The following is a 26,013-nucleotide window of genomic DNA, read 5'->3' as shown; positions in this document are numbered from 1 at the left end:
TCAACTCTAACTACTGGTCCATGCTGCCCCCTAACTACTGGTCCACGCTGCCCCCTGGCTCCTATTCCTCAACTCTAACCACTGGTCGACACTGCTCCCTGGCTTCTATTCCTCAACTTTAACTACTGGTCCACGCTGCCCCCTGGCTCCTATTCTTCAACTCTAACCACTGGTCCATGCTGCCCCCTGGCTCCTATTCCTCAACTCTAACTACTGGTCCACGCTGCCCCCTGGCTCTGTGGTCTGCTCTAACCACTAGACCACACTGGCTCTTATTCCTCAGCTCTAACCACTAGACCACACTGGCTCCTGGCTTCGTATACCCTAACACATACCATCCACCAGTTTTTTTTATTTATTTTTTAATAGAAGATTTAAACTTGGTTTCTCTTATACTTTTTTCCCCCCCAAGGAGTAAAAAGGTACAATGTCCTCAGCATATACAATTAATCATTTTGAGAGAGAACACAAACACAGGTTAAAAACAGAAACATTTTACTGCCACTCAGTCCGGGAGTGAAATGTCAGTAGTGATTACTAGGTAATCTTAATGTTTTTAAATCCAAATTGGCTACATACTTGCCTGATTGCTCTGTCTGTATTCATTGATGCTCTCGGACTGATTGCTGTTTTCTTGTATTTGTTTATTTATTCTTTTCTCCTCTGTGCTGCTCTATGCAAGACTGCCTTCTGCCATGGGTCTTACCTCAAGCAGCCCTCCGTTTCAAATGCCACTGGGGTTTTTATGTTTGATTAACTTTAATGCATACGTACAATTGTTTTGGATGCATGTCAGTTTTAAATTTAAACCTTTTTTTTGTATGAAATATATCTATAAATCAATACTGGACTAATGGAAAGACAAGCCCAAGATATCTGTCTCCATGGTTTGAGTGCTGGGCAACAGTGTGGAAGGTAGTGGGCTTGAGTAGCTCAGTGGTTAGAGAGTCTGGCTCCAGTGTTGAGGGCAGGTGGTTTGAGTTCTGTGCTCCAGTGTGGAAGGTAGTGGGTTTGAGTAGCTCAGTGGTTAGAGCGCTGGACTCCAGTGTGGAAGGTAGTGGGTTTGAGTAGCTCAGTGGTTAGAGCGCTGGACTCCAGTGTGGAAGGTAGTGGGTTTGAGTAGCTCAGTGGTTAGAGTACTGGGCTGCAGTGTGGAATGTAATGGGTTTGAATAGCTCAGTGGTTAGAGTACTGGGCTGCAGTGTGGGAGGTAGTGGGTTTGAGTAGCTCAGTGGTTAGAGTACTGGGCTGCAGTGTGGAATGTAGTGGGTTTGAATAGATCAGTGGTTAGAGTGCAGGGCTGCAGTGTGAGAGGTAGTTGGTTTGATTATCTCAGTGGTTAGAGTACTGGGCTGCAGTGTGGAATGTAATGGGTTTGAATAGCTCAGTGGTTATAGTACTGGGCTGCAGTGTGGAATGTAGTGGGTTTGAATAGCTCAGTGGTTAGAGTACTGGGCTGCAGTGTGAGAGGTAGTGGGTTTGATTATCTCAGTGGTTAGAGTACTGGGCTGCAGTGTGGAATGTAGTGGGTTTGAATAGATCAGTGGTTAGAGTGCAGGGCTGCAGTGTGGAGGTAGTTGGTTTGATTATCTCAGTGGTTAAAGTACTGGACTGCAGTGTGGAATGTAATGGGTTTGAATAGCTCAGTGGTTAGAGTAGCGCTGGGCTGCAGTGTGAGAGGTAGTGGGTTTGATTATCTCAGTGGTTAGAGTGCTGGGCTGCAGTATTGAGGGTGGTAGTTTGAGTGGCTTTACTAACTCCGGTTTAAGTGCAGTTGTGCTGTATCTTTTTCTGTCTAAATTCTAATACATTAGCATTGAACTGTCAAAAAGTGAGAAGCTTGATGACAATTTAAAAAGGCTGTTGAGTGCTGACCAACTGGTGCTTCCCATTGTTGTAGCCTTGTCTTGTTGAAGGTGTAAGAGTATCGCTATCCTTTGTGGGGGCACAGTGTACCGAGGGCAAGTGAAACGCTACAGGGTCTAGCCATTCCATTTAGAGGAGAAGCCCTCCCCTTCCTTGCTTGGGTAAGTCAGAGACATGGAGAGGTCGCTTCACTTCCACAAGCAATACACCTTTTTGTTGTGTCTAACAGCCGCTCATTAAAAACATGAATTATCCCCAGGCCCCTCTTTCTAAGCAGCCACCCAGACAGGGGAAATATAAACCTGTCAACCCAGCGGCGGAAACATAAGGCCCCAACTGCACAGTCGAGACGCTAGCCTGCTCTCAGAAGGCTCTTTTAAAGATTAATATACAACAGCAATTTTTTTTTTATCATCAGCCTTCGTCCTGATTCTTCAAATACTAGAGCCTGGTAGTGACAGCTTCTGCAAGGAGGGGGAGGGGATGGGGGACTTGGGGAGTCCTGAGAATGAAGCAGCTGAACCCCCCTCCAGTTAATGCAGCCTGTCAGTGTGGCGGCTTCACCACTGGAAAACGTAGCGCGCCAAACGCCTTCCTTCAGGAGTACAGCCACAAGGCGGCTGCTGTGTTGTTTTGATAACTCACAATTCTCAGCACAGGTTCAATTTGTGTGTTTATTTTCTTATGCATGTGTATTGTCTGTAATTCACTTATTCTCTAGTATTACTATTAGCTATATAATAAATGTTTTTTTTAAAAAAAATTTTTTTAACTTATCTGTTTTCATAGAAGCACATGTTAAGAAAGCAAGTACTTTCATTTTTCTAACGTGATACCTAGTATACAGTACTGGGGTGAAATAACCAAACAAGTATGTTTAAACAAACTACCTGCAAATAAGTCATATAGCTTTCTTTAACCTTGTATGGTAACCAACATACATGATTTCTACAGCATGTGCTTCTTTCAAAGCCAAGGTCTACATAGCCAATGGAATTACACGACAGATCGGATGTACAGAATTGCTTCATTAACGATAACGTCTTTAAAGGTCACATGTAAAACATAGTTTTCTTTAGCAAAGACAACCGGAATGTGAGGGCTTAATAGTCTATTCACAACTTCCTCAGGGGTTCAAAAACTTTTATCTTTCGTTCAGCACTGCTACATATAGTGTTGCCTAGTGACTTCTCCACCCCAGGAAGTCTCCCTCACTAGCGCAGTATTAACACCTGAGCTTCGCGCTCCTTTTCACTGCCACGGGCTCATAAAATACCGCGAGTAACACGCACTCTATGTTGGACTGGGGGTTTCTTCACTGGAACCCCATAAACCTTTTCGGACCAGCTGAGCCGCAGACGACCTAGTGGTGCCATTATCTGTGTGATCCTTACAGTCATTTCTAGTGGCGTCTCCTACAACAGTCGTCATAACATGTTGATTGGGTGCTCGTATATAGGATCTGCGGTTCTGGTGCGCGCATCATCCCGCGCTCCAGAATAACCAATGCGTCCTCTCACACATGTCCAGGTCAGATAGCCATACCGCGGCACCTGGTGCAGGAAGGGCGGACACTGGTAGCACCAGTAAATGACTGTCGCTTGGCTATAGCGGTACGACCGCTGGTGGCGACGCCAGAATGCGGGGATTTCATGGGGTGTTGGGGGCTGAGGAATCCAACCACTATATTCGGAGTGGTGCTTTATCTAAAAGGTTGCCTCTCCAACAGAACACCACCACCACCACCACCTACTTCAATCAATGTTTGACCATACTTTATCCTGATTTTAGCTTCTAATGTCTATTTTTTCCCTATATGTCTTTCAGCAGCCCTATGGTAAGAAAAGCCCAGCTCCACTGCCTCAGGCAGCCATGGATGGCTCTTACCTTGGCTTGCCTTCTCCCAGAAGGGGATCAGGTGGGCTGAACTTTCAGGTGCTGCTTTCTCACAGAGACAAGAAGCGGGTTGCTTTAGCGAGGCAGGCACACAGCCCCCTCCAACAGGGTGCTCCTTCAGGGAGCGGTTCTGAGGACGGCTCTCCAGAGTATTGGGGGCTCCCATTGAGGCCACAGCTGGGGGGGAGCGAGCCTCGTCCGGGACGTCCTGATCAGCTTAGAGAGGCTCAGCTCATGAACGGAGAATTGAGACACGCAGGGATGACTGAACCACGTGTGGGCCGGCACTCTTGCCACAGGGAGGCACAGGGTTCGGGCAGGCAGGTTCCTGAGGTTTCCCTGACTGGACCGGAGCCGCCATCCCCAGCTGACGTGGCAGAACCCCAGGGCAGCAGGGGGCTTTCAGATGAGAGGAGGCACAAGCTGATGCTGCAGAAGCTGGAGCTGGAGGTGGAGAGGGAGCGGCTGCAGTCTCTACTGGCACAGCAGGAGGAGAAGCTCCTTCGGCAGCAGAGGCAGCTCAGCCAATCCCGTCTGGACTACAGCAGGTAAGCTCTCCAAATAGCTTGAACAAAGCTTCTCATACTTGCAAATGGCTGCCGCTTGAACACAACTTCTCATACTAAACAGACATTAGTTTGATTTAAATTGATTTATTTGTTTTATTTATTTTTTTATTATTGATTTTTTTTTTTGTAGTAAAGTAGTTGTAGCTACTGTAAATTTAAGGATGTTGGAAATGGTGGTTTGTGATTAGTTACATACCAAAGTAAATTACTCAATCTTAAATGAATACATAAATAAAGCAAATTATCTGTCATTGTGGCATCCTCTAAATGTGAACTACAATATGTGAACTACAAGAATTTAGCGATGGAGTACGCCAGAGAAAAATCCCCCTCTCTCATCCCAGTCACTTTTCTTTTCTTTCTTTGATTTCCTCTTTCTGTGTCAATCCAAACACATGCCGTTGTTACTTAGGACTACTTTGCTTTTTATAGTGTGTTCAATTGTTAAAGTTCCTGATTGCACCACTAAATAAACCTGGTTTCAGCGGGTCTTAACACAGAGCTCAATTGTCTATTTGGGACCCCATTGCACTGTCATCAGAATCTTGGTGTCTAACGGGGCAACACATGTCTTCAGAATACATTTCAGTGCAGTATTTTACATTTTTTTCTTACATACTGGCATTTGCACTGTGATCAGAATACAGCCCTAAGAGTTTTTGTTTATAGACAGTAAGGGTTTAAGATGTTTGTGTTAATAAAAGGTTTTAAAAACATACCTTTCGTGTATTTTCCTTGAGAAACTATATATAAAATAGGTAGTAAATGAAAAATTATTTAAATCAATGATAAAAAAAACCCAAAAACAATCGATTTAAATCAACTTGATTTGAATCAACCAACCCTTCTATATTTTTAGTGGAATGTCCTAATACATTCAACAGGAAAAAATAACTTCCTCAACTCCTGCTGTTAAACTTTATTTACCAGGGAAGTATCCCATTTGGGTCATTAGACAATTTTGTAAATGTACAGCTGTACCACAATGTGAACATCAAAGACAGAAAATGTAAATCCATTACAAAAGTCATTGTTATGCCCAACTTGTGAAGAGTGGCTACACTACCTTAACAGCATCTCATGAAATACTAATATATTAAATATAAGAGTCTGCAGGAGTTTGAGCAGGTATTATCAAAGTATATGCAGAGTCCAGGGACCACAGTCAGAAACTAGACTTGGCATAGGTTAAATCACTTGTGTCTGATTTCACAGATCTTGCATGACCCAATGTGAGATTTAGATAAAGTAGTCAAAGGTCAGTGCTGATTGAGTCTGTAAAACTAGATGAGCGTCTCTGATCTTTTACAATAATTCCATGCAGGGTGACTTACTAAGACCCAATAGAGGAGTAAAGGGGGGAAACATGTACAGTCTATCCTTGCAAATGTTGAGTGTATTGTGTTAGTACTTTATATCTGTAAACAAGTATAGGCACATACAGAGGATCCTCGTAATCGTGTAATAATCAAGTGGTACCTGAGCGGTTAAAAATATTTCTGTAAAAAGCTTGGAATGTATGATTGAGTGAATACTGGTACAAAATGAAGGCAGTTACTGTATAAAATGATATAACAGCCGCACAGACATGATTATTATCATTATTATTATTTTTAATGAGGATCCTAAATAATAAAGATGATTACAAATTAATAAATACAGTCCATGTACAGATATTGGCTCCTGTTACTACCTGTCCCTGGTTATAGGATTGTTTACCGCTCTGGTACAAAATCCGCAGGAGCAGTTGAATTCATGCTGAAACTGTTCTGGAGCAGATGTAGGAGGAGTCTGGCTCAGAGTCTGTGAGTTTGTCGTTCTGCGTGTTTAGTGTGTTTAAAAATAAGTGTTTTTGTGTTCTTTGTGAAATAAGGTTTCAGGATGCAGCTGTGGCAGAGCTGGAAGAATCGATCCATGATGTTCCCCTGAGGGAGCCTGGGCAGAGGGTTTACATGAACGGCAGCACCACTCCTGGACCCAGGTATGGGCTGGCTCCACAGTGCTGCCCACCCAACATTTATTTCTGGACGTTTTGGACAAAAACTTTTTTTTCTACACAGCTAAAGGGCTTTTGTTCGAAACGTCCTAAAATGTATATATTTTTTATTTTCATTTAAACCTTTTTGTGTACATCCAAAAAACAATATTTTTGTACACTGCAGTTATATCTCCTTACCAGCTAAATGTGTGCATTTTTCACAGTAACTGGCAAAAACCTTCGCACTCAGTTTACTAGCTTTCGCAAGTTATTATCATAAATATCAACCTCAATCGAGACTCCAGCCTCTCGAGGTAAACCTATTATTTTGAGACCATTCTTACAAAGCATTAACATAAGCATATTTGTGTCTGTCTTGCAGCTGATTCTCTGATTTCCCGCTGTAAAAATGCATGTCCCATTAGTGCAGAGCTCGCTCGGGGACCAGTGAATCTACTGGTACAGGGCGGGTGACGCTGGCGTCTGGCGGTTCTTCCTCTATAGAGAGTGCTGCTCATGAACTTTTCAGTTTTTAACTCGTCGTATAATTGAATATTAAAATCACTGAAGCACATCCTTCCTGCATTATTTAGAAGTATAAATACTCTGGTAAACAAATACAAATCACAATATTCACACTTTGACGTTTTTTTGTTTTATTTCCCTTTTAAAAAACGACCATTTCAGAAATCATCTCAAGCGTTTTGAAACTGGTAAAAATGTAATCAGCACATTAGTTGAAAATAAACATTTAAGTGTGTAGTAATTGAAGACATATCATGGCCATTTTTTTTGTGAGTTTATTCATCATGTGACTTCACCCCATGTCTCTGCTGAAGCTCAGCATGGCAGCTGCACCAGTGAGAAAAAAGCAATGTTTCAGTTAAAAGAAATAAAAGAAATAAATTTATTTTAGAGTTAAAAGAAATCTGATTATCTGTATGAGGATGGTGCAATAGTATTCTTGGTTTTGCTGTAATTCGTGTGATCATGTACAAGTCAGTACCATTATATATCATAATGCCAGTCGTAAACACGTAGAGAAGAAGAAAGCAAATAAGACTACAACAATGGCAAAGCACTGCATTCTGTGCTGAAAAACTAAGACCCAAGGTCCTGCGCTCAAGGCGGATTTTTCCCAAAGTAAGCTAAATTAATTGCATATTTCATTATTGTTTAGTTTATTTCATTCCACGCTACCTGCCTTTAACGAAGCTATAATTAGCAATTTCAAACCATGGCCATTTCTTAATTGAATTATATTTTTTGACGATGCAGAAATTAGCTCAAAACTATTTTTCTAGCTATACAATCCTTAAAGGAAATTGAGCACTTTACTGTGGATAGGATGTAGTCACTACTGCTGGTTTCATAAAGACATTCTGTCTGGAGACACGCCTCTTTAAATCTTACAAATAACACTGCAGAATTAGGAAAGAAACAATGGAGAGGATTAATTATGCATTTACATTGAAAGGGGTGCTGTTTAAATTACAACTGGGTAATACATAGCAGTGAACCTGTTTTAGAGCAACGAGTCAGTCAACACGCCTTTATCAGTGTTTCAGATTTTATCCTGGTTAATTATAATGCCAGTAAAACAATAAACTTAATTTGTGGAGTACCGTATCTAGGATTACACTCACATGACATTGCTGGACTGTTAATGTTTCATATTTTTTATTGTTATTGTAAATGCCAACAATAAGCTAACACCTTTATTTATAGACTGAACTACTTTGTTAGTGGAAGACTGTAAATATGATTCTCACAACTGTGCTGGACATTTGGATTTCTGAACTGTTGTAATATAATTCTTAGGTTTTCCTGCTTATTTTAATGCCAGCAATGAGCCAAGTGATGTCTAAAAGCATTATTACAGGTTTGAAGTGTCATCAGGTGCTTTACTATCTATTACAGCAACAAGAGTCTGATTGAAAAAAGAATTGTGGTAATATTTATTAAATTTACTTATTTTAACTACCAACATATTTCTGTTCAAATGACATATTTAATTATTAATATGTTGATATAAAGTGGGAACAAATGGAATTGGCCATTTTTGAAAAACGGAATTTGGTATTCCCAAGAATGGAACAATTAGTAGCTATAAAGATGGTTACAATTGAAGGCAGTGCAGATGCCAGTGTTTTCTGTAGTATTATAAAGCAATTTTATGCAGGCCACCAGTTAAGCATGCCGTCTATATCTATGATAACAACCGACAGGGCTGCATAGGATCGGAGGATGCTTCAAAATCAGGCAGAGCCACAATAAATGACTTGTTTAAATTTAAAGTAAATTGTAAAATTGTTGAGGTACTTGTGTTGGAATATTGTTTCAGAATTGTATAATGCAACAAAAACATATTAAAAGGGTTAGTGCGTGTCTGAAGGTTTCTCACTGATAATTTACCCTTTCTCAGTGAAAACGGCAAGTTTCTCAGTATCTATAAAAGCTTAGTGGGAACGCTGCTCCTTACACATAGAAATTCGGGCATGTGATTGGTTAAAACCTCATCACATGACCAAAAAGAGATTAAACTATTATAGCCCCCGTGATGCTGTTTACGGTCAATAGTTTTTTTTCAAACTTCCTCAAATGACATCATTCTGCTGAGCGTCCTTCCTGTCTTCACACAACACAGCAAAACGGTGGATAGCCCCTCACCTGGACTGCCTGGACAGCGATTTTGTCATGTAACAGAAAATTAATTACAGAATATACTACAAGACAAAGATCCTGCTAACACTAGAATAGTCATAGAAATTTCACATTTAGTGTTTTCTGACTTCCTAAAATTCAAACAGATCCATCTGGATGATGCAAATAAACATGACGTTCACAAGCTCAACGGACTCTTCCGAGAATTCTGTGTTGCAGTGAGAAAGCCAGATGGACAATTACATGCCAAAAGAACTTTAATAACTATGCGATATGGACTAAAAAAATGTTTTTTTATTGACTGATTCATAAAATCAATATGGACTGCACACCTCGGCTCATAGAAGAAAACTAAAGACCCCTCAGGAAGATCTATAGTTAACCGCCACAGGACAGTTCCCTCAGCCAGCAGCTTCAGGCGTCATAGTTGGGAACTATAGTTCTTCCCTTGCGGGACACACTTTCACACTGTTGGCCTCCTCTCCAGTCCATACTTATTATATATACATTACTAATGGGGGTGAACAAAATAAAGACTACCATGTCAAACAGGCAATCAAATACCACTGTTTCAAAGGTCTTTTAAGACCGATCAAGTGTCCTGCTACTGATTTGGTGTAATGTAGGAGTAATCGGAAGTGACTGGTCAGTAAAGATGGTTGCAGTGTTGTTTATCTGAAAGGAGTCTAAAGGTGCTTTCACACAGAGGAGCTATGACGCTTCAGAAGTTATGTGTGGTCCAGTGGTTAAAGAAACAGGCTTGTAACCAGGAGGTCCCCGGTTCAAATCCCAGCTCAGCCACTGACTCATTGTGTGACCCTGAGCAAGTCACTTAACCTCCTTGTGCTCAGTCTTTCAGGTGAGATGTTCTTGTAAGTGACTCTGCAACTGCACCCACAGTGGCGTGTCACACAGTTTGTGGTGCTCAGTATCCTTGTAAGTTGAGCATTTTTTGAAAGTGTGGTATTCACTTTGAAGTGGTTGCTATAACAATATAAGGTTAATCCAATATTTTTACACTATGTAACACAACTTTTGTTCCTGGGTAGTAAGTGTTATTTCCTAATTGCTTATGCCTCAAAAGTATAGAAAATGGCCATTATTCCCCACAAACTTTGCTTTTGTGAGCAGGACAGTGAGATTTCAAAATATCACTATTTTCAATGGGAAAACGGGCAAATGTGTGTCTTTTCGTTCACATAAAGTCAGAAAAAAACAACATATGAATCCAAATTAACATGTATTTATACTAAAGTAATACAAAAATAACTACAAAAGATTTAGAAGTGAGTAGTTTTTTGAGAGTTACAATTATACTGTAAATCACTTTCACGAATGTTCTCGTTATACTGTCCTTGGTAGCGGCGTTCAAAGTCCAGTATATCATGGTGGAAGCGCTCGCCTTGCTCCTCAGAGTATGCTCCCATGTTCTTGAATTTATCAAGATGAGCATCAAGGATGTGGACTTTGAGGGACATCCTACAGCCCATTGTGCCGTAGTTCTTCATCAGTCTCAACCAACTCCACATAGTTTTCGGCCTTGTGATTGCCCAGGAAGCCCCGAACCACTGCGACAAAGCTGTTCGAAGCCGCTTTCTCCTTACTAGTGAGCTTCTTGGGGAATTCATTGCACTCCAGGATCTTCATTATCTGTGGTCCGACGAAGACACCGGCTTTGACCTTTGCCTCAGACAGCTTAGGGAAGAAGTCTTGAAGGTACTTGAAGGCTGCCGACTCCTTATCTAGAGCTCTGACAAATTGTTTCATAAGGCCCAGTTTGATGTGCAGCGGTGGCATCAGCACCTTCCGGGGGTCCACCAGTGGCTCCCACTTGACGTTGTTCCTCCCCACAGAGAACTCGGTCCGCTGTGGCCAGTCCAGCCTGTGGTAGTGCGCCTTGGTGTCCCTGCTGTCCCAAAGGCAAAGATAGCAGGGAAACTTGGTAAAACCACCTTGGAGACCCATCAGGAATGCCACCATTGCAGCCTCTTGATGCCATCTCAGAAAAATGCAGATATGTATCCACTTAGGCAGCTGGAACTAAACTGAACTGGTGGGCTTAAGGCCCCTGTATTTATACTACTATTTATATTACTGGAAAGTTCTAGAAGTTACTCCAAGTTTACTCAGCACTGAATCTGTCTGGAATGTTCTGGAAAATAGCTATATTTCAAAATATCACTGTCCTGGTCACAAAAGCAAAGTTTGTGGGGAATAATAGCCATTTTCTATACTTTTGAGGCATAAGCAATTAGGAAATAACACTTACTACCCAGGAACCAAAAAAAAAATGTGTTACATGGTGTTATTTGTCCTGCGGTTCCCTTTAATGATTTTTTTTCTGTACGTACGAATGCTTTGTATATGATGTAGAAAACATGATTGTAAACATCTAACACAAGTATGTACAATACTTTTTCAAATAAACATGTTATGATTTTGAATTTGCACTGCTTAGGGTTGGTATTATTGTTATTGCTTGCACCCCGGCACCGCTTTCTTTACAAATTAATCACAGCGTGCATGTGTTAGGTCTTGTCAGTGTCTCGGATTGCACGAGAACAGTCTGTTTTTGCCATACGAACAACATGTTGATTGACAGGTTTGAAAGTTGTACTCGTGCGATCTCTTTGGCTGTGTAAATGGGTTAGGATGGTATTACACTGGCATAGATAGCACAATTTCATGCTGTGTGAAAGGGTATTTTACACACGCGTTAAAACAATTCAGACACGGCACAGTAGCTGCATTTCTGTGTGAAAATGGTATAAGAAGTACTAATACTGAGGGTGTGGCCACTTAACCGCTTTGGCTGACCATTCCTGGCTTTGTTTATAATGACAGCGAATTAACTTCATGAAGCGATGTACACAGGTGAATCCCTTTCAAAATTACAAAGTCACTTTAGATGGTAACCAAACGTAAACATTGGTATAAAAGACATAATTAAACATTTAGACCTTGAAGGGGAAAAAAAAAGATGGTGGCAGTCAGTGGGTAGATGTAACACATCCATTCTAATATTATGGTCACAACTTCTGATGCCAATTGACAAGCTGCGGTCCCCACACACAGAGCCATCTTGCACTTGCAGTGTGAGTTGGTGACTAGCCTGGCAGCAGGCTTGTTTCCTTTGTCAGGCTATTTAGGGATCACACTGTTTTGTTGATCACAATCGCCACCATGGCAGCCTGTATCTCCCTGGTTAACGTATGAAACTTAATGCTTCAGTGGGAAGCGATGCAGAAATCGGGTGGTGACAGGCTGTCATTCTGTAGTGTTGCTTAATGAACAGCAGCAAATCTGGGGTAATTAGAGTAAATTAAAGGTTCTTACGTTTGCCTTTCCTTAAGAAATATTCAAGTGGAAGCCTTAAATAATTCAGCTCTCGAAGGCCTGTTGCAGTGCTGTGTATTTTAGTGTGTTTCATTTGACAGGAATACCAATCTTTCGTTTGAGAAAGGAAATAAGGGTGTTGGAGGTGGTGGGAGGGGAGGGGGAGGGGGAAGGTGATGCACAGTCACATAATTGTTTCCTTGAGTCTCCGCAAATGACAGTCATTCTTCTTTTATTAAGTGTCTTTGCTCCCAGGGGGAATCCTTGCTAAATGTATTGGCACACTGAGAGAAAAAACTAAACATCTTACTGCAGCAAAGCAAGGAATAAGGTGCTTTCATTACATGTATATTCGTGATGGCAAACAAAACATACATCTCTCTCTTTTTCTTTATTTATCTTTATTTTTCTCGATCTTTCTCTCTTTATTTCTCTCTCTCGCTCTCTCTCTCTCCTCTTCCCAGTCTGTTCCCAGCCAAGCCAGAGAGGTGCCTCAGTGCAACCCCAGTCCAGGAGAAGAGCAGAGCGCTCCCTGTGCAGGAGGACTGGGAGGATGGGTTCCACTCTGTTCTAGGTACAGCAGCAGTGATTGCTATTGAAGGAAAAGACTGCTTTATCTCTTATTTTTTAAAGAAAAAATAGTTAGCAGTTAGACATCCTAGCTGACATAGGCATATAAATACAGTACATGATAGCCTGGAATTTAGAGGCTAGCACGTAGCTATCATGTAGCTAGACCTTGATAGGATCAGGGTCTCTGGTAATGTCACCATGCTTTGTTTATGTATCTTGCCTCCATGTCTCATACAGAGGATCTGTGCAGCTCCAGAAAAGACGCTTCCACCTCTCCTGCCTTCCTTCCCACAGCCACCTTCCCTCAGCCAGACCTAGGGTAAGCTCCTGACTCTCTAGGCCTGCCTAGGTTCAGTTGTGTAAAAGATTTAAATTGCATGTCTGAACTTCTTTGAGTGGAGACTGACATATGACAGAGGTTAGGAGACACTTCTTTATACAGAGAGTGATGAGGGTATGGAATGGGTTATTAACCCATGTCATTGATACTGAATCATTGGACTCTCAATGGTAACACACTAATTGGAGTAATATGTTCTACTGAGAAATATGTTACCCGGTTTATCAGGCAAGTTTCAGGATGAAACTTTTTTTTTTTTCATTTTCATAATGATTGATTAAAATCAATGCAGGTTACAGCTGTAATGTATAAAACTATGCTTATTTAAAACTTTGTGAAGCATTTTGCTGCCATTTGTATATTTAGCCAAATATCTTGAGATTTAACATGTCATTTTTGACTGCTGAAAGCCTGAATTACAGTAGTGTAACCTGTTGTTTAAACAATCCACGACATATCATACAAACATGACGTCTTTTAAACCGGTGGCCAGAGGAGAGTGTGCTGGCATATAGGGCCCCCAGTGTTCACACAGCAGTGAGAATGGCTGCTGATTCATCCCTGGGAGCTTCCTCACTGAAGAGCTGTACTGCACTGGGAATGTGTGCTGGTCTACACTAGATGGATTTCTTGCATCGGAGACCAGGCTGTGTATTTATCTATTATAGGCAGTGTTATTTTAATGCAGTGGTTCCCAGGGATGAATCAAATATGGTTTCAGGGGGACTGCAGCACAGAAATAGTCCCTCCCAAACTGCCATGGTGCCTGACCAAGCACAAATCCCAGGACCGGGGCTCAATTGATCAACATGAACGCTTCCGTTAGGTGCTCTGCGTTATTCTGAAACAATTCCTACCTGGATATCGGCTTTATCTTACATTTAAAAATTCTTAATTTCCAATGCCCAATCTGACAATATGTACCATTATACAACAATGTATATGATAGGTGTAATAGGAGTACACCTTTCACATTTCTGTAGATTCACTAGGTGGGGGTTTGCAGTTGGGATGCCTCATGTCATAGTGAGCTGCAAACCAAGAAAGTTTGGGAAGCTTTGATTTAATTTGCTACTATTGCAAATCAAGTACCGGGGTATAGACTGAACTCATCGCTTTGTTTAATAGTCTACAGAGGGTGAAACAGTAAAGTTTCCTGCTGTTCTCGTTTGCACTATTGGCTTCATGATGGGTTTAGATAGGCTAACAGCAATGTTGTGCATCTTATGAGTCAGAACTCCGAACCTCGTGACGCAAACGCAGTCGAGACGAGTTTGCTTATTTGTTTATCACATTTTTTTTCAACTCTGTAAGCCAGTCACACCTCAGAAAGTGCAATTGCTACTTCCACTGATTCATGTACAACACGAGCGCTTAAGGTTGTACAATAAGAAGCAGCATCAAATCAGAGTAGGTGTGGATGCTTATAAGTAATAAACCACTAAATAGCTGGTAGGTGGTGCAGGTTTCAAATAATCACACGTCCAACTGAATGTGATTTTTTCATACCAACAGAAGTCTGGTCAGTTTAAAACTTAAAAAAAAAGACAATTTGAGGCTGAGCTAGCAATACCTATAAAAACTGTGTCGCGAGGTGCTCATCTGGTAATAGCGGACCACCTGTTTTGTGCAGGGGGTGTCAAAAAGAAGGATGAACGCCGGTTTGCGTCCTGGCTGTGTGAAGTTGCTGGTATTACATTGGGAATTACACAGTGAGTGTCACATTGGCTCTGGCGCTCCCACAGTTTAGGGAGGCATAATTAGCAGGGACTTTCTTCTCAAAGGTCTACAGTCGACTCTATTGACCAGATGGCCTTTGTCCTACATCTGCTCTCAAGCTCCTGGGTGTAAAGAGGCAATTGACCTCTGCTCATTGGGAATGATTTACACACAGGGGTTAAATGTAGTTTAGTTGGTCTCATTCTCATGATAAGGACTCTTAACTGCTATGCAGTATGAGTCTTATTTCCATTCCTGTTAAGTAGTATTTGTGTGTTTATTTGATTTCTCAGTTAGGTTGCTTGTAGTACTGTGAATCAGAGAATGATTTGTTTGCTACTGATATGTAATCTGCTGTATCCACAAATTGACCACCTTCATCTGCTTCTGTTTAAACAGCCCATCTGTCATGGAGAAAGAATTTGTGTAATTACAGCGACTGTATGACGCTCTCGGCATAACTGTATGACGCTCTCGGCATAACTTTCAAAAGGGGGAAGCTAAGAATTAGGCAAGCGTTTCAAGTTGGGACACATTCAGATGTTATGTCTGTACATATGCCTACTTGACTTGTGATAGGTCTTGGTATGGACATTCTATAGCACTTGGTATGGACATGCTATAGCACAAGTTCTTAGAGGTATCAGAATCTAGGTGATGGCCTACTGATGCGTGAGTTCTGCCCTCTTAATTCTTCAGCCTAATAAAGGCTGTACCTTCAGAACATCCTCCCCACAATTAATACAACTTTTCATGGATGTGTTACAATTTTATAAACCACATATAGAAAAATATAACCAGTCACAGTTACAGGTTTGTCAGAATTCCAGTATGTCTTGCACTTTATGGATTAAAAAAAAAAAAACAACAAACACATAAAAATCTCAAACTGCACAAGATGGCATCTCTTATCCAATACGAGACACAATACATACAATGGGTAAACATCTTCAAGAAGATTTCAAAGATTGCAAAGAGTTTGGTTTAGTAAGGATCGCTTACTACTGGTGTACCTTCAGATATTAGTTTTGGAATGTTTTGATCCTCTGCAACAGAACTCCTCTGAAAGAATGCATGAATTTGTTTATTTTAATTTAAGAGAAGCTTGGAATTGGTATGAAGTACCAGCCCTCCTGCAACACACTGCTTCTAGCGGATGTACGTTTGAATAAATGTGGAGTTCCTTACATCCACTAGAGATAGAGAGTTGCAAGTAAGAGACAGACCGTGGAAATCAAAGTTTTTGGGACATTGGCACATTTATGTATTTGTTGAGGGCAGGATCATTTCTCTTTCTCGTCATTTACCTAACTGCTTTTTTTCCCAAAATGTACAATATAAGGACATTAAAATACAGATTTATCGAATGGTTCAGAAGCAGAGATAGCGAGCATAGCAGGATGGTGAAGGGTGAAGATTTTAGTTCCTCTCCTTGTATTGCAGATAGAGAGCACAGCAGTGTGGTGGAGTGTGAAGATTTTAGCTCCCCTCTTGGTATTGCAGATAGAAAGCACAGCAGAGTGGTGGAGGGTGAAGATTGTAGTTCTCCTCTTGGTATTACAGATGGAGAGCACAGCAGGGTGGTGGAGGGTGAAGATTGTAGTTCTCCTCTTGGTATTGCAGATAGAGAGCACAGCAGGGTGGTGGAGGGTGAAGATTGTAGTTCCCCTCTTGGTATTGCAGATAGAGAGCACAGCAGGGTGGTGGAGGGTGAAGATTGTAGTTCTCCTCTTGGTATTACAGATGGAGAGCACAGCAGGGTGGTGGAGGGTGAAGATTGTAGTTCCCCTCTTGGTATTGCAGATAGAGAGCACAGCAGGGTGGTGGAGGGTGAAGATTGTAGTTCCTCTCCTTGTATTGCAGATAGAGAGCACAGCAGGGTGGTGGAGGGTGAAGATTGTAGTTCCCCTCTTGGTATTGCAGATAGAGAGCACAGCAGGGTGGTGGAGGGTGAAGATTGTAGTTCCCCTCTTGGTATTGCAGATAGAGAGCACAGCAGGGTGGTGGAGGGTGAAGATTGTAGTTCTCCTCTTGGTATTGCAGATAGAGAGCACAGCAGTGTGGTGGAGGGTGAAGATTGTAGTTCCCCTCTTGGTATTACAGATGGAGAGCACAGCAGGGTGGTGGAGGGTGAAGATTGTAGTTCCTCTCTTGGTATTGCAGATAGAGAGCACAGCAGGGTGGTGGAGGGTGAAGATTGTAGTTCTTCTCCTTGTATTGCAGATAGAGAGCACAGCAGGGTGATGGAGGGTGAAGATTGTAATTCCCCTCTTGGTATTGCAGATAGAGAGCACAGCAGGGTGGTGGAGGGTGAAGATTGTAGTTCTTCTCCTTGTCTTGCAGATAGAGAGCACAGCAGGGTGGTGGAGGGTGAAGATTGTAATTCCCCTCTTGGTATTGCAGATAGAGAGCACAGCAGGGTGGTGGAGGGTGAAGATTGTAGTTCCCCTCTTGGTATTGCAGATAGAGAGCACAGCAGGGTGGTGGAGGGTGAAGATTGTAATTCCCCTCTTGGTATTGCAGATAGAGAGCACAGCAGGGTGGTGGAGGGTGAAGATTGTAGTTCCCCTCTTGGTATTGCAGATAGAGAGCACAGCAGTGTGGTGGAGGGTGAAGATTGTAGTTCTCCTCTTGGTATTGCAGTGTCTCTCGTGCGTCCCACTACCTCCCACGTATACCATACACATATTAATAGGAGATATTTGTACTTCGCAATCATAAAGTAACACTTGTTAGTTAGACATGTTATGATTACACTATTAATTCATCTTATCGTACTCGTGTCGTTGCGTCCACATACCGCCCACTTCTAACATAAAGGGGGGGAGAGCACAGCAGGGTGGTGGAGGGTGAAGATTGTAGTTTCTTGGTATTGCAGATAGAGAGCACAGCCCTCTTGGTATTACAGATAGAGAGCACAGCAGGGTGGTGGAGGGTGAAGATTGTAGTTCCCCTCTTGGTATTGCAGATAGAGAGCACAGCAGGGTGGTGGAGGGTGAAGATTGTAGTTCCCCTCTTGGTATTGCAGATAGAGAGCACAGCAGGGTGGTGGAGGGTGAAGATTGTAATTCCCCTCTTGGTATTGCAGATAGAGAGCACAGCAGGGTGATGGAGGGTGAAGATTGTAATTCCCCTCTTGGTATTGCAGATAGAGAGCACAGCAGGGTGATGGAGGGTGAAGATTGTAATTCCCCTCTTGGTATTGCAGATAGAGAGCACAGCAGTGTGGTGGAGGGTGAAGATTGTAGTTCCCCTCCTGGTATTGCAGATAGAGAGCACAGCAGTGTGATGTAATTCCCCTCTTGGTATTGCAGATAGAGAGCACAGCAGGGTGAGGGTGAAGATTGTAATTCCCCTCTTGGTATTGCAGATAGAGAGCACAGCAGGGTGATGGAGGGTGAAGATTGTAATTCCCCTCTTGGTATTGCAGATAGAGAGCACAGCAGTGTGATGGAGGGTGAAGATTGTAATTCCCCTCTTGGTATTGCAGATAGAGAGCACAGCAGGGTGATGGAGGGTGAAGATTGTAATTCCCCTCCTGGTATTGCAGATAGAGAGCACAGCAGTGTGATGGAGGGTGAAGATTGTAATTCCCCTCTTGGTATTGCAGATAGAGAGCACAGCAGGGTGATGGAGGGTGAAGATTGTAATTCCCCTCTTGGTATTGCAGATAGAGAGCACAGCAGGGTGATGGAGGGTGAAGATTGTAATTCCCCTCTTGGTATTGCAGATAGAGAGCACAGCAGGGTGATGGAGGGTGAAGATTGTAATTCCCCTCTTGGTATTGCAGATAGAGAGCACAGCAGGGTGATGGAGGGTGAAGATTGTAATTCCCCTCTTGGTATTGCAGATAGAGAGCACAGCAGGGTGATGGAGGGTGAAGATTGTAATTCCCCTCTTGGTATTGCAGATAGAGAGCACAGCAGGGTGATGGAGGGTGAAGATTGTAATTCCCCTCTTGGTATTGCAGATAGAGAGCACAGCAGGGTGATGGAGGGTGAAGATTGTAATTCCCCTCTTGGTATTGCAGATAGAGAGCACAGCAGGGTGATGGAGGGTGAAGATTGTAATTCCCCTCTTGGTATTGCAGATAGACAGCACAGCAGGGTGATGGAGGGTGAAGATTGTAATTCCCCTCTTGGTATTGCAGATAGAGAGCACAGCAGGGTGATGGAGGGTGAAGATTGTAATTCCCCTCTTGGTATTGCAGATAGAGAGCACAGCAGGGTGATGGAGGATGAAGATTGTAATTCCCCTCTTGGTATTGCAGTATTCCAGTTTATCAGTTGGTGTCACTGAAGTAACTTAAAAAAAAATGATGGTGATTAAGTAGATTCAAGAAAATGCACAGAGTCCTTTTCTTCAATCAGTTGCCAGGTTTATTGAAATATGCAGGGAGTCTGGTCCCAGGTACAGGACAAACAGAATACTCATCATTACAATATTTGCATGACTTAAATACCCTTCTTTATAGATGGTCCACCTCCCCTTTCTCTGACACTTAACTAATGGTCAAGGTAATTTAATTTATTGTGTGAGTGTGTGTGTCTGTGTGTGTAGTCTAGTGTGACAACCTCTGAACTCAGTGCATTCTTCACACTCCTGGAGACAAAAGGTCCATACATATGCCTTTTGTTATCTTCTTGCGACCCCCTTTGATCCTAATGGCATTATCTCTTTCGAAGTCTCTGAAGTCTCTCTCTGAAGTCTCTCTCTGAAGTCTTTAGAGCCTGTCCCCTTCTAGTCCACAGCATTGTTATCTCATTAGCTTGCAGTCAATGTTGGGTAAGAGCTTGTAGACGCAACATCTCTATCAATGGTTAGCAGTACATGCAATTTGAACCAAACAGTCTGCTATCTGCAATATTAGTCTCTTTTCAGAAAAGAACACCAGTATAGCTCTGCCAGTCCACATGCGTAGCAAACTGCTAATCAATTCTCGATCCATGTTTTCCAACAGTCACAGGAACTGATATGAAATTGGCCACAGCCTCGGTTTGAGGATGACTGATACAGATGTTGGCTTTATGTTTATACAGTGGTGCGGGTACAGAGTAACACTAATATTTTATTATATAGTCAGGTTTTTTCCAGACGGATATCTATATTGCACAGGTGTCTCACTGTATACAAATGCTGTAGACATGTCCAGGACTGGTCACAACCCAGCTTCGATGCTTTTCAGGTCTTAAATACTTTAATTGAAAGATCCAGTTATGAACAGTATTAGATGCTGCTGAATAATTACTAGACTGGATATTCAGTAATTAAATAATAAATGCATATTTTATGTGAGCAGTGTAATCATGCAGATAAAATTACTTTAAACAAACAATATTGAAAGGAATATGTTGCAAAGTCTAACAAGCTGAATAAAACCTAGTGAAGTGTTGCACTTGTACATATTCATGACATTACAATATCATGTCAAGAGCAGTTACTGACATGCAGTCTATTAGCTGTTATATTAGCGAACATGTGTGAAGGATTCATGACAAAGGTGGAGGGCATGTGAAGTTATGCAGCTATTAATTAGATTCAGTCATTAGAGAAGAACAGGAGTGAATGGACATGAAGGATGTGAGAAGCACTAGCTGGAAGCTGTTGCTTGCCTCCAGGCAGTAGGGTCATAGGTTCCGATTATACTTGTAAATTATGTTTCATTGCTTTGCTGTAGATGTGCTAGGTGGACAAATCAGTGCTGGGACAAACCATGTGTTTTTCCCATATAATTCAATAGTCTTTAAAAATATAAACAAATATTTAAATATGCTTTAATTATGAATTATCTGGAAAACAAAAGTATAATTAAGTACCATACAACAGGAAAAAAAACTGCAGTAAAAATAAACCTGGTAGAATGTGTGATTTATTTCAAACTGCATATATACATCGGTTTCTTTTGCATATCATCTTTTTTGATACATTCATTATAAACACTGGTGTATGAAATGAACATCGAATAGACTTCAAGCAGTGTTTGAATATTCCAATAACCAACCAGCATGGGATGTGGGGATGCTACACTGTTTATAGATAAGACACTGAAACACATATGATAAGATAGGTAGTAGTGGTGCTGTGCAGTTTAACACAAACCTGTGAGAGATACTTGCAGTCTGCAAGGCTTCTCCACCTGACTGTCTGCTACTGTGCCTCTTCAAAACCAACATGGAAACCTATTCACCATGCCACACATGTGCACCATGTACAGAGCATCCCTGTCCTTTTAAAAAATGAATTCAAATGAATAAATAATAGCACGGGTGCGGTGCGGGCATACGAGAGGTGCACCGTATTTACATCATCCCATCATGCTGTCCCACTTCCCCCTGAACTTCCTCTACTACTTAAACATCCATTTGGCCCCTCCTCCTCATCAACCAAAGCATACATTTTCAACATATGAAAGATGCTGGATTGAAATTGGGCCTAAGTGATATTAATGTTCCACGGCCACCGCTATTGAACCTTGAAAAAGCAATAAAGCCTGGTGTGCCTTCGATAAATATTACATCGCGAAGGTATTAACATTCCGACGCTTATTATAGATTGTAACCGGCGGTGTAAAATACATTATTCATATTTGCCGTGTCACCCAGTGATGGATTGCTGTTTGAGAGGCTGTCCGTTAAATAAATCAACAAATAAAAATGCAAATGCTCACATTTCAGCACTGGCTCACCAGGGCCTTAAACGCAGAATGAAATCCCCTAACCAGTATTGACAGGCAGCCGGGAGAACAAATGAATAAGACAGATTAACTTGCTGGGACTCAAGGTTTCTGTCTCCGGGACTCTCGCTGTCTGCCTCCTTCTAGCCGACACATCAAGTTTTGTTTATTTTTATTATGGTTTTGGGGAAAGTGTTAAACTGTTTTCTATAAAGAAAAAAAGTTATTTCATCTCTGTTAAAAATAGTATGAGTTACTAGATCGCGTGCAGCGTTACAGAAACTGATCGATCTTGAATCCAGTTTTGGGGGACAGGCCCCTAATAACCAACTGTGATGTGTAGGACGAAACATGGTGTGTGCACATTCTTGAAGGCATCACATTGTAGTAGTTATATTTATTTTTATTTTAAAACATGATATGTGCCACGACACTTTGTTAAACAAGTCTCTGTTTCCAATCCATGATTTTCTGTTAGTGTTGAAGTAGCTTGGTTATTTCATCCAGAGAGTGAGATTGTCCCGTCTTTTTCAATGACTTCTCTGTCATTAACAAACCAGCTGCTGCTCCTATTGAATGTAACATTCGTTGACCCAGAAAGTGCAAATGTAACAGATCTCCTGGGAATAAGGCATAGAAACCGAGCACTTTCTGTAAAGTTCTGACTTTCTTTTTCTGCGAGCAAACTTTAACGTTTTAATAATTCATAATTTAAAAAAAGTGATTGTATTATAAGAAACCATTATATTAAGGCCTTTGTGTTTCTAGTGTGTGGAGAGATACAGGTTCAGTAGACAGAAAATTACAGATAATTGTAAATTAATTTATTTATCAAAAAAATGCTAATACCTTTCCTTATCCATAAGTAATGGACTTGGATCACTCTGGAGTCCCGTATGTATTTCAATCCTTTCAAACTCAATTTGGTCTCAGGTGTAAGAAATCTAGAACTGATAAACAATATTATTGATGTCAGATATATATTTATTGGTACAGCTCAGAAAATGAATAATTAATTTTTTAAAAATATTTTTTCTCCAATTTTTTACCCCTGTTTTTCTCCCCAATTTGGTATGCTCAGTTATTATCTGTATCCTCGGCTCACCGCTCGCAACCCCCCCCCTGCTAATCCGTCATTTATCGCACTGCGGATCCACAGCGAGGCCACCAGACCTATAGTGCCGGAGGACAACACAGATCTGGCAGCTACACTGCAGAGCCACAGGCACCCTATTGGCCACAGGGGTCGCTGCTGCATGGTGAGCTGTGGATTCTCCTGCCAACGTAAGCCCTCCCTACCCGGGCAGTGCTCGGCCAATTGTGCGCCGCCCCTAGGAACTCCTGGTCACGGTCAGCTGTGACATAGTCTGGACTCGAACCTGTGATCCCCAGGCTATGGGATCTGGATGCACCACTCAGGAGCCCCCGAAAAAAGAATAATTTTAAAGAAGAGAGTCGTGTAGGGCACCGGACAATACATTCACTTTAGTTTTGTAGATTCCACCACAGCCCTTTTAAAGATGTAATTTGTGACCCCTCCTTCCTCTATGTTCAGCATATACCTAACAAACAATCCTTTTGAATCTGTTATCTCTGAGATTCACCCACCCCCCCATGCATGCAGAGGCCCCCCTCTCCTTACATTCCTGAGTGCAAATACCACCCAGCTTCTCTGTTAGATTGCTGTAGAAAATCACATTATAGAAAATAATTAGTTCTAATACAAACACTATTACAAAATTCCTTACACAGGAGTACAGCAGGACAGCATGAAGCGGTCTGCCTGAAACCACATGCAATCAACACGCTTCAGTTTATCAGACGAGTGCAACAAAGAAGGCAAATGAGTCCGGTTTAATATGAATGGAGTATGCTGCTGGCAGCACCAGAGAATTTGATTTAGAATTCATGTTTTTAAATCGGATACATGCTTATTCTTATGTGTACATGTGAATTATTTATCTAGTGCTCTACCAGGTTGTGCATCTGAGTCCCTGTTAGTGCTTGTTGCTCTTTGGGGAGAGTGCTGGGTGAGTTGATTTGCACTTGCACCCTTCATTCATTCATTACTGGAGTCCTCTGAATATGAGACACGGCGGCACGGCTAGATGTTCTAGTTTTCAGACTCCTTACTGCAGCTGGTTCATTCTGCTGACTTGGCAGGTTAGTAACTATCTCTGTACAGGAGACAGTTTGTTTTGAGAAGCTAGACATGCAGAGTGTGCAGTGCTTCATCATGACATTAACAGTAGAGGAACCTTTTATAATGTAACCATATTTCCTATGCTTGTTAATGGTAAAAAATATAATCTATTCATTCAATAAAGATTAAATAAACTTCAGTTGGCCACTGGCATTGACTTGAACACCATTTGAAGTTAATCTTGTTCATTTGCATTGGCAGCAGATTGAGATCAAATCGGTTTCAAATGGGACTATGCCAGCCCAAATAAGGGTTGTGGGTTGGCAGGACTCGGACTTTGTGGACAACTGTAGGTTTCCACCCATCCCAAGAGTAGATTACAGTGGTGACCAGAACCCACAATGGTTCAGGTTTTTGATTCAGCCAGGATCTGAACCATTTGCTTTAACCTTGTTTTCCAGTGCACATAAGACAGCACTTACAGCCTCAGACTTAGAGAGTGTAGCATCATAGAGAGTCAAGTGTTCATCACCACACTGCAGTACAAATTAAAACCCAATGAAAAAGAGTAATGAACAACTGACCATGAATGGAGACTTTATGGGTTAATAAGGTGATCGTTGATTTAGGGTGCTAAAGCTAAATTCCACTACAGGCATGATAGCCACCTCAACAGATCTGTCTGAATAAACATATATGTTGTAAAGGGACATGTATAAACACAGTAAAATGTATCATCGCCACTAAATAAACAGACAGAAATGTCTGACGTGGGGTTAACTCTGTATGTAAACATGTGACCCCTAAAGCCAGATGAATAACTGCTATGACTTTTTTTTCTCCCTGAAGATACGATGCATCCCTTATTGAACTGCTTGAAGCTCTGACTCCTATTTCGACGCGCAGCCTGCATAGCCCTTCTCATCTGCAGAGGAGACCGCCCATCACCCTCACCCCCACCCTACGAGGACAGAGCTCCACTCTGAAACCCCGGCCCTCGCCCTTGTGCAGGAGATCCCCCCGGACCCACTCCTCTTCACTGGGGTATCCCCTGGAGGAGCTGCAGGAGAGCCAGATCCTGGAAGAAATCTTCTTCATCTGCTGAGGGACGCAGGATGAACCCTGGACTGGAAAACAGCTGGGGTGGGCTGCTCGACTGGCTTTGAATGCCTTTTAATTACTAGGGGGAGATGCACTGAAATGAACTTGGACTTTTTATTTTTATCACTGATAGCCAGAGTTTTCAGTAGGTCTTGGGCTTGACAGCAATTGTATGTACTGACATACTGCTCAGGTGCAATAGCTCTGTTCCGAAGCCCCACATCCTCTTTGTAGACCATATATATAGTGTTGCCTTTATAATATTTCTTTTGAAAAGTACACTAGAAGCTTCAGGTCAGGAGCAAATACTTATCCACACTACTACAGATGTCTTGCCATATACTGTCTTGTACTGAACTGCAATCTAATTTATGCACTGCTGTGAATTTAAGCTGGTATGCTTTAGGGGGCATTTGTTTATTTAAGGGAGTAAAAACAGTTGCACCAGACTAGGGAAGGAGGTTTTGAAACGGGCTTGCAACCTGTTCTACAGATTCTGAGCTGCACTCTCAATTAAAATGTTTGGATCATTTTTATCTACTATGCATCCCACCAGAAAACATTATGTACTATACTGTTAGATGTTATATACCCTTATCTTGCCATAATGCTCCTAAATGTTTAAATTAACCTGTATGTACACTGAGGTTTTAACCAAGTCAAGTTGATTTTGAATTTGTGTTGTGCCTTTTTATTATTTGAACTACATTTTTTCTTTATTAACCTATGTTTGGTATTAAATATTTATTGTGTTTAAGGATTTTATTATTTTATTTATTCATGTGTTTTCTACCACACTAATGGTGACGGGCACACAGAAATGATTTGAAATTCTGCCCACGAGTAGAGGGACTGAAGGAGTGCAGGGGTAGGCAACCCTGGTCCTGGAGTAAGGAGGATCGAAGACTTGGATTTTGAATAGCTTGCAGAAACTGCTTTTCTTATTAGTATATATATATATTTTTAAATAGGGTTCCTATTCCAGCAATAGCCAGTATTAATTGTGAATACAACTGGATATGAGGATCACAGTGGTTTTGCTAAATCCAAGTTCTTGTCTAAGGCTAATCATTGAAATCTTGTGCTATTGGGAACTGATTCACCATTTTGTTGCCAGCTGAGCATACTCCATGATGCTTTCAATTTAGACTTTAC

At 41.7% G+C, this 26,013-nt stretch overlaps 1 protein-coding gene across 2 annotated transcripts in view; it reads left to right on the top strand.

Moving 5' to 3' along the window:
- LOC121306970 (protein hinderin-like) overlaps window positions 1–25,553 on the top strand; it is a 40,361-nt gene extending 14,808 nt beyond the window's left edge. For both annotated transcript variants that reach the window (XM_041239025.1, XM_041239019.1), the window contains exons 6-10: window positions 3,694–4,310; window positions 6,205–6,312; window positions 12,774–12,883; window positions 13,120–13,201; window positions 24,607–25,553. In XM_041239025.1, the coding sequence (XP_041094959.1) occupies window positions 3,694–4,310; window positions 6,205–6,312; window positions 12,774–12,883; window positions 13,120–13,201; window positions 24,607–24,862 (1,173 nt within the window). In that variant the 3' untranslated portion in view covers window positions 24,863–25,553. The remainder of the gene's footprint in view (window positions 1–3,693; window positions 4,311–6,204; window positions 6,313–12,773; window positions 12,884–13,119; window positions 13,202–24,606) is intronic.
- The last annotated feature ends 460 nt before the right edge of the window (window positions 25,554–26,013 follow it).

This window comes from Polyodon spathula, chromosome 2 (assembly GCF_017654505.1).
Source record: "Polyodon spathula isolate WHYD16114869_AA chromosome 2, ASM1765450v1, whole genome shotgun sequence".
Lineage (NCBI taxonomy): Eukaryota > Metazoa > Chordata > Actinopteri > Acipenseriformes > Polyodontidae > Polyodon > Polyodon spathula.
This window is presented reverse-complemented; position numbering and strand designations above follow the sequence as displayed.